At 47.2% G+C, this 13,285-nt stretch overlaps 1 protein-coding gene across 2 annotated transcripts in view; it reads left to right on the top strand.

Annotated features, from left to right (window-relative positions):
* Window positions 1-13,285, top strand: part of LOC127044779 (hexokinase-2) — a 67,020-nt gene that overhangs the window by 39,863 nt on the left and 13,872 nt on the right. For both annotated transcript variants that reach the window (XM_050939925.1, XM_050939926.1), the window contains 6 exons: window positions 928-1,083; window positions 4,105-4,338; window positions 5,339-5,643; window positions 6,836-6,984; window positions 9,869-9,988; window positions 12,492-12,587. In XM_050939925.1, the coding sequence (XP_050795882.1) occupies window positions 928-1,083; window positions 4,105-4,338; window positions 5,339-5,643; window positions 6,836-6,984; window positions 9,869-9,988; window positions 12,492-12,587 (1,060 nt within the window). The remainder of the gene's footprint in view (window positions 1-927; window positions 1,084-4,104; window positions 4,339-5,338; window positions 5,644-6,835; window positions 6,985-9,868; window positions 9,989-12,491; window positions 12,588-13,285) is intronic.

Below are 13,285 nucleotides of genomic sequence, written 5' to 3'. Positions count from 1 at the left end.
TTGTTGACTTATATTTAGCTTGTGGTCCCCTATGACCCCCCAGATCCCTTTCCGCAATACTTGTTCCTAGGCAGTCATTTCCCATTTTGTACGTGTGCAACTGATTGTTCCTTCCTAAGTGGAGTACTTTGCATTTATCCTTATTGAACTTCATCCTATTTACTTCAGATCATTTCTCCAGTTTTCCAGATCATTTTGAATTTTAATCCTATCCTCCAAAGCACTTGCAACCCCTCCCACCTTGGTAATGCCCACAAACTTTTAAAGTGTACTTTCTATGCCATTATGTAAATCATTGATGAAGATATTGAACAGAACCGGATCCAGAACCAATCCCTGTGGGACCCCACTTGTTATGCCCTTCCAGCATGATTGTGATCCACTGATAAGTACTCTCTGGGAATGACTTTCCAACCAGTTTTTGCACCCACTAGATTGCATTTCCCTAGTTTGTTTATGAGAAGATCATGTGAGACAGTATCAAAAGCTTAACTAAAGTTAAGATATACCATGTCTACCACTTCCGCCCCTATCCACGAGGCTTGTTACCCTGTCAAAGAAAGCTATCAGGTTGGCTTGACACAATTTTGTTTTTGACAGTCAGATAGAGACAATCAGGATCCCTTGCCATAATTCGTGATTCTTTAAATGGGCAAATTGCATGACTAAGCTTAAGATTTGTTCTTCTTTCTTGCAAACTAATTCAAGTACTTAGCTGTCCCAAGACCTTGGTACAAACATTAACCTTCTCATTTGGGGGTGCACTGAGATTTTGTGAGCTCATCTGCTACCTGTGTAGAATGCAGCTTTGCACGGACAATTCAGGTGTATCTTTCTGCACGTGTAGCCCTAGACATTGGCCTTTTAAAGTGACAGTGTAGGATGACTTGCACAGTGGACTGAACCTTGCGCTTAACTTCTCTGCAGGTTTGAAAAGATGATCAGTGGCATGTACATGGGAGAGCTGGTCAGGCTCATCCTGGTGAAGATGGCCAAGGAGGAGTTGCTGTTCGGTGGAAGGCTCACCCCAAGCTTGCTCACCACAGGACACTTCGAGACCGGATATGTGTCTGCTATTGAAAAGTAAGTAAGAAAGAGCCTGAGCAAATGGTTCTATCCTCAATGAGCCCCCCACAGTGGATGGGAAGCCACCCTCATCTCTTCAGGACGTGTGCTCTTGGGAAGGGAAAGGTCTGTTGAGCCAATGGTGAGTGATCTATTGTGTAGACACCAAGTAGAAAGTGAGCAGGTTAGCCCCGCCTCCTGCTCTGTGTGATGTGATCACTTAAGGGATAGAATTGTATAAGTATGGGACTGGAAGGGACCTTGAGAGCTCATCGAGTCCAGTTCTCTGCACTGAGGCAGGGCCAAGTAAACCTAAACCATCCTGGATGGGGTTTTGTCCAAGTTGTTCTTAAAAACCTCCAGTGATAGGGATCCACAGCCTCCCTTGGTAATCTGTTCCAGAGCTTAACTACTCTTAGAGTCATCAAGTTTTTCATACTATCTAACCTAAATCTCCCTTGCTGTAGATTAAGCCAATTATTTCTTGTCCTACCTTCAGTGGACATGGAGAACCACTGATGGCTGTCTTCTTTATAACAGCCCTTAATATATTTCAAGTCTGTTATCATGCCCCCACCCACCCCCTCTCAAGTCTTCCTTTCCTAAGACTAAACGTGCCCAGTTTTTTAACCTCTCCTCCTGGGACAGATCTTCAAAACTTTGAACATTTTTAGGGCCCTACTAAATTTACGGTCCATTTTGGTCAATTTCACGGATTGATCTGAAATCCACAAGATGAAATTCAATAAAATCACGTGGAATTAATATCATAGGATTTTAAAAATTGTAAATTTTGTGATTTCAGCTATTTAAACCTAAAATTTCACAGTGTTGTAATTGTAGGGATCCTGACCCAAAAAGGAGTTGTGGGGGTGTCACAAGGTTAGTGTGTGTGTGTGTGTGTGTGTGTGTGTGTGTGTGTGTGTGTCTGGTGGGGGAAGTGAGGGGGTGTTGCAGTATTGCTACCTTTGCTTCTGCGCTGCTGCTGTCAGCAGCCCTGCTTTCAGAGCTGAGAAGCTGTTGGCTGGGAGCCCAGCTCTGAAGGCAGAGCTGCTGCCAGCAGCAGCGCAGAAGTAAGGGTGTCATGGTATGGTATTGCCACCCTTACTTCTGTGCTGCTGCTGGTGGGGCACTGCCTTCACAGCTGGGCACCTGGCCAACAGCCGCTGCTCTCCAGCCGCCCAGCTCTGAAGGCAGCGTAGAAGTAAGGGTGGCAATACTGTGACCCCCCCCTAAAATAACCTTGTGGGCCCCCCCTGCAACTTCTTTTTGGGTCAGGACCCCCAATTTGAGAAACGCTGGTCACTTCTGTGAAATCTGTACCGTATAGCATAAAAGCACACAAAAGACCAGATTTCACAGGGGGAGACCAGATTTCACAGTCCATGACGTGTTTTTCATGGCCATTAATTTGGTAGGGCCCTAATCATTTTTGTTGATGTCCTCTGGACTCTCTCCATTTATCCACATCTTTCCTAAAGTGTGACACCCAGTTTCTTATAGTTGATGCTCCTGTTAATACACTCCAGAGTAATAATAGCCTTTTTCACAACTGCATCAGGTTGTTGACTCGTATTCAATTTGTGATGCACTATAATTGCCAGATCCTTTTCTGCAGTACTACACTTGTTTGGTGGTTTTGGGTTTTTTTTTTTTTTTTGGTATTACGTCATTTGATTTTTCCTTTCTAAGTGTAGTACTTTGCACTTGTCTTTATTGAATTTCATCTCATGGATTTCAGATCAATTCTCCAATGTGTCAAAGTCACATGGTATTCTAATCCTATCCCCCAAAGTGATGATGACACCAAGTATCTAAACTTTATAAGCATACTCTCCATTACATTGAAAAGCCCCAAGCCCCTGGGGGAGCCCACTAGATGAGTGGTTCTCAAACCCAGTCTGCCGCTTGTTCAGAGAAAGCCCTTGGTGGGCAAGGCCAGTTTGTTTACTTGCCGCGTCCGCAGGTTGGGCCGGTCGTGGCTCCAGGCCAATGTGGGCTGCAGGAAGCGGCACGGGCTGAGAGATGTGCTGGCTGCCCTTCTCACAGTCCCCATTGGCCTGGAGCGATGAACCGTGGCCAGTGGGAGCTGTGATCGGCCAAACCTGTGGACCCACCAGGTAAACAAACTGGCCCGGCCTAACAGGGGCTTTCCCTGAACAAACGGCGGACCGGCTTTGAGAACCACTGTACTAGATACTCTTCCCAGTCTGATAGCCCACCATTGATAACTGCTCTTTGAGTGTGTTTTTTCAGCCGGTTGTGCACTCACCTTACAGTAACTTCATCAAGATCTCATTTCCCCAGTTTATGAGAATGTCATGTGGGACTGTTTCGAAAGCCTTGCTCAAATCAAGATATATCACCCCTACTGCTTCCATCCATCCATTAGGCCAGTCACACTGTCAAAGAAGGAAATTAGGTTGGTTCGGCATGATTTGTTCTGACAAATCCATGTTGGCTGTCACTTATCACCCTCTTAAGAGTAGTTAAGCACTGGAACAAATTTACCAAGGGAGGTTGTGGAATCTCCAACACCAGAGGTTTTTAAGAAGAGGTTAGACAATTACCTGTTGGGGATGGTCTAGATCAGTGGTCCCCAACGTGGTGCCTGCGGGCACCATGGTGCCCGCGGGGGCATCTTAATGCGCCCGCGTTCTGGCCCCGAATTTCAGTGGCATTTCGGCGGGGAAGCCTCTCGAATGTCGCTGACAAGTGATGTCATCGAGAGACGTCGCCTCCAAATTTCGGTGGCATTTCGGCAGGTGCACCACCGCCACAGTGGTCCTTTGGCTGGCACTTGCCAGCCGAAAAGGTTGGAGACCACTGGTCTAGATAATACTTAGTCCTGCCTCATTGCTGGGGACTGGACTAGATGACCTGTCGAGGTCCCTTCCAGTCCTACATTTCTATGATTTCCTTAACCTCTAGGATAAGAGGTGGGACTGGCAGAAACCTTGGGCTTGTAATACTTTGAGTTACCTCAACAGTATCTCAGGCTACTCCAGTGAACTCCTTTTTTTGTTCCCTGACCTTCAGGGAGAAGGAAGGACTACAAAAAGCCCACGAGATCTTGACCAAGCTCGGGCTGGACCCATCTGCAGAAGACTGCATAGCCACCCAGCATATCTGCCAGATTGTCTCCACCCGCTCGGCGAACCTCTGTGGTGCTACTCTGGCCGCAGTGCTGCGCCGGATCAAGGAGAACAAAGGAGTCGACAGGCTGCGCTCCACCATTGGCGTGGATGGCTCGGTGTACAAGAAGCACCCCCAGTAAGCCTGAGGACCTAAGTGAGGCTAGCAATGAGTTTGCGAGGAAATGGCCTTGGGGATCATTCTGCAGCTTGACAGAGTTTAAAGCAACCCAGTCCCAGAGCACTTAAAGGGCTGTGACTCCCAGTAAAGTCAGTGAGAGTCCGTATGTTGTTCACAGCCCAAATCAGTAGTGTATCAGTTAAGGCACAAGCCAAGTAGCTTTTAATAGTTTGCATGGCCTGGGAATTGGACCCTCGTAGATTACACTGCCTCGCAGATTGCAGTCCAGTGAATAGAGCACAAGCCTACAAACATGGAGAACCAGGTTCTAATCCTAGCTGTGCCAGGCCTCTGGGACTCCATTTTCCCAGCTTTCCTGCCTGTCTGAGGTGCCACCAGTGTTAATGTTTGTAAAAATGAATTGAGTGAAAGGGCTTTACAGGAGGGCCTGGGGAAGAAGTTTAAAGAGCTGCAGGAAAAGGCCTTCAGAAGCTTGTCCATCAGTGGAAAAGCTCTTGCAAGGCTACAGACCTAAATGAGGTCTAGCTTTGCATAAGGCTGGGTGGGGGTAGGCAACAGGAATTGAACCTGGGCCCCCTGGATCTAAAAGCATGAGCCTCCCTGAGCTGTCAGTATCTGTATGCGGAGCAGTCACCAGTAGAGGGGCCTGGAGCACCACACTAAGCCCTCGTCCAGACTAACCCGCGGCATCGGCGGGTTAAAATCGATTGCTCGGGGATCGATATATCGCGTCTAGTCTGGACGCGGTGTATCGATCCCCGAGCGCGCTTACATCGATTCCGGAACTCCATCAATCCGAACGGAGTTCCGGAATCGACACGGAGAGCCGCGGACATCGATGCAGCGCCGTCCAGACTGGTGAGTACCTCGATTTTAGAAATTCGACTTCAGCTACGTTATTCACGTAGCTGAAGTTGCGTATCTAAAATCGATTTTAATTCCTAGTCTGGACGTGGCCTAAGTGGGTAACACTCACTCCTGCCTCCGTCCTGTGCAGTTTTGCTCGACGCCTTCAGAAGACGGTGCGGAAGCTGCTGCCAGACTGCGACATCCGATTCGTTCGATCGGAAGATGGGAGCGGCAAAGGGGCCGCTATGGTCACGGCAGTGGCCTACAGGCTAGCAGCCCAGCATAAGGCAAGGCAGAAGACCCTGGAAGCCCTGAAGCTGAGCCATGAGCAGCTGCTGGAGGTGAAGAATAGGATGAGGATAGAGATGGAGAGGGGACTGAGCAAAACATCGCACCCAGATGCCACTGTGAAAATGCTTCCCACTTACGTGTGCGCCACTCCAGATGGAACAGGTAACATACTGTGTGTGTGTGTGAACACTCCTGTCCCCTGCTGCATAGAACATCAGACCGTAAAGGGGCCAGAACCTTCAATCTGAGCTCCTTTGTATTTCAAGATTTGGATCTGCTACCTCATAGGTGCTGACTTCCCCTCTGCCCAGTGGATGTTTGACCCTCCCTGGCCCCGCCCCAGCCCCACCTCTTCCCGCTCTTGCCCTGCCCCCATTCCAGCCCTTCCCCAAAGTCCCCACCCCTGCCCCACCTCTTGTCTGTCTCCTTCCCCTCTCTCCTGGAAAATCCTGAGCACTGCCAAACAGCTGTTAGGTGTGGGGTGGGGAGGAGCGGTACCGGGGTGGGGAAGGAGGTGAGGACGGGGAAGCTTGGCTGCCGATGAGTGCTGAGCACCCGTTAATTTTTCCCCCTGGGTGCTCCAGACCCAGAGTACCCACAGAGTCGGTGCCTATGGGCTTCCTAATCCACTCGGGCACCATCTCAGAGTGGACTCTCATGCTGGCACTAGGCATTAACAAACATGAGTCACTGAGGAACAGGGTTGCCCTCTGTGGACTTGTAGCCCTGTATTTGTGAACTTCAGATTGGCGCATGCAGTTGGGTTTCCAATGCACACTTTGAAGCAAAGAAACTTCCTGAACAGCTTTCAAGGCAATGTGGCCCAGTGGCTAGAGCACTGAACTAGGACTTTATTCACCTGGGTTCTACTCCTGACACCCCCACTAACCTTGCTGTGTGACCATAAGCAGGTCACTTCCACGCTCTGTCCCCCTGCTTCCCCTCCCACACTTTCTCTGTCTTGTCCATTTAGAGTGAAGCGCCTAGCACAGGGATGCTTTCATCTCGGTTGTGGTCTCTATCCATTGTCGTGGTACAAAGCATAATGGGGACGGAGAACTGGTTGTTCATGGTTCATTCCGATTCTCCAGAATTGTTCAGAGGGAGGATTCTGATCTCTCACTGGTTTAACTCCCATGACTTCAATTTCCACGAATCTCTGTGAGGTTGGAATTAGCAACCTCCATTTCCAGGCCCATTGTCTTGCCTACTCCCCTTCACTTTGCATTCCTTGGTTGCTCCACTGCCTGTAGATGAGAGGTTGGGGCTGGCTGGGTCTTTGGGGTGATCTGGGTACATCATTTGCTGGCAGCTGCTGTGGATAGTGTTGTAACTGCCTTCGTTTGGGTTTCAGAAAAAGGAGACTTCCTGGCCTTGGATCTTGGGGGAACAAATTTCCGTGTGCTGTTGGTGCGTGTGCGGAACGGGATTAGGCGTGGTGTTGAGATGCACAATAAGATCTACTCAATCCCGCAGGAGATCATGCAGGGGACAGGAGAGGAGGTGAGCAAAGGCCAGCTTGAAAGAAGAGCCGATGTCTCACCTGAAGTGTCTTGGTGGTGAGGGTACAGGGTATGTGCTGGGGGACCTGGCTTCTAGCCATGGCTTTTGCTGCAGCCTGTTTGTTACCTTGAACAAGCCCCTTACGTGCCTCAGTCTTTAAAATGGGGTGGTGATACCGCTCCACCTTTGTGAAGTGCTTTGACATCTATGAGTGAGAAGTTCTCCAGAAATTCTGCTATTATAGTGTGATTTGGGATCTGAAATTACACAGTCCAGGAGACCTACATGCTTGGACACCAAAGATGGATGCACTCATAATGCCTGTCTAAAGAAACCATCAAAGCCATTTCAAGTAACTCATACTGCTGTGATGGTGCTCTCCATCCATGGAATGCAAACACTTCGCAAAGGCATGCAAAGATTGTGTTTTACTGGTAGGGAAACTGAGGCACAGAAGTTGAGTGACTTTCCAGAGTCACACAATGACTTAAGCATAATTCTGCAAAGTATTTCAGGCTGTTTTGGATATAGTAGTTGCACTGGAGCAAATTCTGGGCACTGTGTTGCCATTTGCCCCAATATAAAATGAGTGTAAAGATGCAGCTGTTCTGTGCCCACTTGTCACTGTTATAATGATAATAAGGGACCAAGGCAAGAGGGCTTGGTGAGGAGAGCGGGAGCAGGGTGTAGGTGTGATGTATTAATGCCTTGTGACTATTCAGACACATGAAAGAAGATGAGATTTTGTGTCTCAGTTCAGCTGGTAGCTTTGTTCCTGTTAAAAGACAGAAGAAATAAACCTTGCTAATATTTCACAGCCAATGGCACAGTAAGATCAAAACCTTGGGCCTAGATCCATTATTGCAGAGCAGCCCCCTGCATTCAGCATTCTCATCTTGTCTTGACTATATGACGGCCATGTGGTTCTGTTAATCCATCCTTGCCCATATTTCCTGTCACAAGGCCTTCTTCCAAGGAATCCAGCTATTCTAGCAGCCAGCCTGACCATTCAAGCTCTTGCTTTGTTCCTGAAACTTAATAGATCCGTTACCTGAATCTGAAAAACAAGCAAAACAAGGCTCTAAGAAAAGGAGATTCTCCCCTAACCCTCCCTGCCCCAATGCGTTGAAATGAGTCACTGAAGTATTCCCCTCCATGCCCCTCACTAGAGAGTAAATCACAGAAGCTCTAAAATGGAGCAGCAAATGTTGGGAAATCAGCATGATCCAAATTCCTTGCTGTTGTAAACCCATTGCCCTTGGTAGAATTCAGGCAGCAGAGAATTTAACCTGGCACCGAGCAAATGAAGAGGGTACTGAAGAAGAATTTTCATACTGCTTATAATTTTCCCCTGTACACTTAAAATTTAGGCTGAAAAATCCACACCCCTGAGGGCCATAGTTGTCACCCTAACCCAGGGGGTAGAAGTAGCTAGGGTGATGGAAGGATGCTTCAGTTGGCCTATCTTATAGTCAGTCAGGGAGGTGAAGTTCCTACAGCATGCCATAGCTGTGCTGATGTAGACCCCTAGTGTAGAGAAGCACTTTAGATAAGGATAACTGATCAAACGCAACCTTAATTCTAGTGTAGCTCTGTGCTGGTGGAACAGCTTTGGGCTTCCATCTTAGAGGTGGCTGCATTTCAGTGTTGGCAAAAATGATGCTCCCTCTCATGAGGTGCTAAACACCTCTTTGGAGAGATTGAGCCTCCTCAACACCCACTGCATCAGCGAGAGTGGAGCGTGATCTCGCATTGCAGATCAGCCTCCAGATTCACAGGCTGATCAATTTCAAAGCCAGATGGGACTGTTGTGATCATCTGGTCTGACCTCCTGTGTAACGAGCCAAAGAACCTTGCCTAATAACTTCTGCATCAAGCCCGTAACTTCTGTTTGCGCTATAGCATAACTTTTTAAAAAGAGACGAGGTCTTGAGTTAAAGGCTTCAGATGTACCACATCCCTGGGTCAGTTGCTCCAATGGTGAGCTAACCTCACTGTTAAGAAATAAAGAGCACTTTTTTTTTTTTAGTCTGAATTTCTTTTAGCTTCAGCTTCCAACCCTTAGATCATGTTCTGCCTTTTTCTGCTCAGTTAAAACTGGCTGCTCTCTTAAATCTCTTCCCTGGGTGTAGATATTTACAGACCATAATCAAGTCACTTCATGACCATCTCTTGGATAAACTTTTAAATTTAATAATTGGACACATACCTATCTCCTAGAACTGGAAGGGACCTTGAAAGGTCATTGAGTCCAGCCCCCTGCCTTCACTAGCAGGACCAAGTACTGATTTTTGCTCCAGATCCCTAAATGGCCCCCTCAAGGATTGAACTCACAACCCAGGGCTTATCAGGCCAATGCTCAAACCACTGAGCTACCCCTCCCCTACAAATAGATTGAGTTCCTGTAACCTGTCACTTGTCTCTTAAGTTGTAACGTGCTTTTGCATTTCTCTGGGTGAAGAACACTGTATTAATGTTGAATTTTGTTTTGTTTTTTAACCTGTGCATGAAATGCAAAGAAAAATCTTTTAAATAAAGAAAAGGGAGCTGAAGGAGAAAAGCCTGAAACTTCAGGTGATAACTTTGGAGCTGAGATGGGGTGAGGTTGTATCCCATTGCAGATGGGGTGACAGGTAACCCAGCCCCAAACTCTAGATTCAGGCATCTCCTAAATTTTAACTATGTAAGTGCCACTGTATAATTAGCTACAGGAGGAAGACCTCCATGGGGATGGATTTTTCACTACTTGGTTATGCAGCTGAGTTGAAGTGGTAGCCCATTTACCTTTTCAGATACCAGCGGATACACTCTTAGCTGGTAGCCTGGTACTTAATCAAGTTTTCTGCAGTTATTAAAGCAACTGCCTCTGGTTGTCTGTCTACAGCTGTTCGATCACATCGTCCACTGCATTTCGGACTTCCTGGAATACATGGGAATGAAGGGCGTGTCTCTTCCCCTGGGATTCACCTTCTCTTTCCCTTGCCAACAGAATAACCTTGATGAGGTAACCTATATCCAGCTACCTGGTATCTGTACCTACTAACTAGCCTATATTGCTACACTGTTCAGAAACAGAAGGAAGGATTAGAAGATGACATCTTTGTTTTCAAACTTCCTTTTCCTGTCTTACTTGTGAGTCTGTTGCCACCTCTAGACATTCCTCCTTATCTTGACCCTACCTGACATGAAATCTTGCTCATATCCTAACCTCTTTCCATCCTGTTGTAGTTCCCTCTTCCATAGTCTTCCAGAAACACCGTTGGCACAGCAATTCTCCTCCAAGATGGACCGTCATCAACCTCCTCCTTCCTAACTATTGAAATTCTCTTTGCACCTCTCTGACCACTCTAATCTCATCTTCATTGTGCCTCACTAATCCAGGGGCTAAATCCTACCAGAGGATAGCTGCCCATGGAAGTCTTTCACAAAGTGTACTCTCTTTGGTCCTCATCTCTGTCCTTTCCAGGTTGCTCTCCATGGAGGGATGTTCTGTGACTTGTCATACCCTCGTCTGTGATAGTTTTTAAATGTCATTGTATTACTATGTATGTTTTTATTAATTCCACCCACAAGCAATGCTGGGCACATCGAAGGAGAGATCCCTGCCCCAAAGAGCCTATGATCAAATAGACCAAATGTAAATAAAGAGGGTGCAACACAACATTATTCCCTGGTTCTCCTTAGTTTCCTGTCGTGGACCAAGATGCAAGCGGTCAGACCTAGTTGTCAGAGCAGTGACGGTCAGAGCTAGTGGTTGGAGCAGGAATTGGCAATAGGGAGTTGGAGCTGGGGGTCAGTCAGGCATCAAGCCAAGGGTTGGAGCTGGAGTCAGTAGCTTTCTGTGGTGCAGAAGCAGGGAACTGGAACAAAGCAGGAAGACGGCCTCTGATGTAGCAGCCAGCCATGTCACCTAGTTGCTCAGACAACTTCCTGTGCCTTCTCTGGCTTAAATAATGAGTCTGACTCAATCACTGGGGCTAGATGTCTCCTCCAATTGGGAATTGCACAGGTGGTGGCTCTGGTGAGCTACGGTCCACCAGCTCATGCTCCTCGCTGGTGCCAGCAGGCTGCCGAGTGGTGGCTGCAGTTTGAGAAATCTCCGGATCTCCGGGGGCCCAGATTCAAGACTTGCAATCCCTCATTTTTGTTCTTATTAACACTTCCCCTTCTGACCATCCACTTTGTAGCTTTAGTTCATTTTTAACCCTTTCCCTACCAAGAACTTTCCCTTCCCCCCTGCCCTCCTACATCCAGAGTCCTTTCCTTTTTAAACCTCACCTTAAACCTTCCTTTTCTTTCTAGCATCTTAATTCTCCCTGTAAAGCCTATTGCAATGCCATGTGTGAAAAGCTGGGTATGTAAAAAAAAAAAAAAAAATTAGAATTAGTTTAAGATGTCATGTTGTGGAGCTATTTAATGCAAATATTTCGGTGAACATCTGCCAGGACTGATGGGAACATTATGGGGAAGCTTTTCCCCAAGCAGGAATGGGAGGTAGGCATCCATTGGTGCCTTAAAAAAAAACTCCTCCTGTGTTAATAACCTGCATCATTGCAACAAAGAAGAGGACACAGCACTAGTTAATATTGATGAAAACAACATCTAGGCTCCGCCCTCTGTGTGTAGTAGTATCTGTTGGAAAACACATACCATTCAGGTCAGCTGGTATCCTCCTAGATCAAAAGGTGATTTAAAACTCTCTCCCTTAAATAGGTTCTGAATAGGCTGGCCAAGACTTTTAACACTGTCCCCAACTTGATGCCTTAAAGGGGCCTGATTTTAAGAAATTCTTGAGCCTTCTCTCATAAGAACGGCCATACTGGGTCAGAACAATGGTCCATCTAGCCCGACAGTGGCCAGTGCCAGACCTTTAGGAGGGACAGGGGTTGTACAGAACAGGACAGTTGGGGTGATCCACCCCTGTCTTCCCTTCCTGGCCTCTGGCAGTCAGAGGTTTAGGGTCACTCCGAGCATGAGCTTGTGTCCCTGACCACCTTGGCTAATAGGCCTACTCTCAAAATCAAACCCTTTAAGTTACCACCAGTTGAGCACCTAAAATTACGAGTTCATCTTAAATCTTGACCACAGTCCCCTTTAGCCGTGTACATGAACTGATGTAGCTATAAAGAGCGCTCTTACCAGAACAGATCTTAAATGACTGTAAGGGTACATCTATACTACCTGCCGGATCGGCGGGTAGTGTTTGATGTATCGGGGATTGATTTATCGCATCTCGTCTGGATGCGATAAATCGATCCACTAATCAATGCCCATACTCCCTCTCGGCAGGAGGGGTAAGCGCAGTTGACTCGCCGCCATGAGGACGGCCTGATAAGTTGAACTAAGATACTTCGACTTCAGCTACACTAAGTTGCGTATCTTAGTTCCTAACATTGCCCCTCCTCCTTCTCCCCCAGTGTAGACCAGCCCAAAGTCTTTGCTTTCTGCTAACTATTCTGCACTTTCTTCCCCCTCTGGTTTATTGTATCTTTTGTTCTCTTTTTAAGGGGATACTCCTGAAATGGACTAAAGGGTTCAAAGCTACTGGCTGTGAAGGAGAAGATGTGGTGAACCTGCTGAAAGAAGCCATACATAGGAGAGAGGTGAATGTCCATGGGGACCTCTGATTTGAGCGATCGGTGCGTGAATGAAAGGGAGAATTTGCAGCTAGTCAGTCAGATAATCCAGATCCGTCTGGAATTCTCACTGCAGCTAGAAAGGAAATTAACTTGGCTGAGCATAAAGTCGAAAAATGGCTAAATGACGGTCATATCTTACTCCACACGGGACCTTCAGCGCTAAGAGCAAGGGTCTCTACAGCTTGAACAATTGGACTAAGTCCCCTAGCTGGCAGCGGTAGCAGATTTAGGTGTGCTGTGCTGCTGTGAATTTGGGAACACACAACATGCTCTGAAAAAGGGCATTAGGGGAAATTCTTATAGCTACAGGTTCTAACTGTAGCAAGGTCATCCCGGCTCTTCAACCTGTCAGTGTAAATGAGCCAAGTTACAGGCAGCTTTAACTTTTTTGGGGTATTTTGAATGAGGCCCAGTTTCCTAAAGCGCTTGGCTCTGTAGATGAACAGTCTTAAGTACTAAATATCACCATCTAAGGTAAGTCTACACTGGGAGGGGAGGAGACACGTCTGCGAGTCTGAGTCTGCCTCCTGTGCCACGAGGCTAAAAATAGCAGAGAGACATTCCAAATCAGACTGGAGCCCAAGCTCTGGGACCTTCCTAACTTGCTAAGTTGGAGGGTCTCGTAGTCCGGGCTCCAGCCCAAACATTTGCACCACAGTTAA

The sequence above is a fragment of the Gopherus flavomarginatus genome, chromosome 2, assembly GCF_025201925.1.
Source record: "Gopherus flavomarginatus isolate rGopFla2 chromosome 2, rGopFla2.mat.asm, whole genome shotgun sequence".
NCBI lineage: Eukaryota > Metazoa > Chordata > Testudines > Testudinidae > Gopherus > Gopherus flavomarginatus.
The sequence above is the reverse complement of the archived record's forward strand: the minus strand, read 5'-3'. Positions and strand labels throughout refer to the sequence as shown.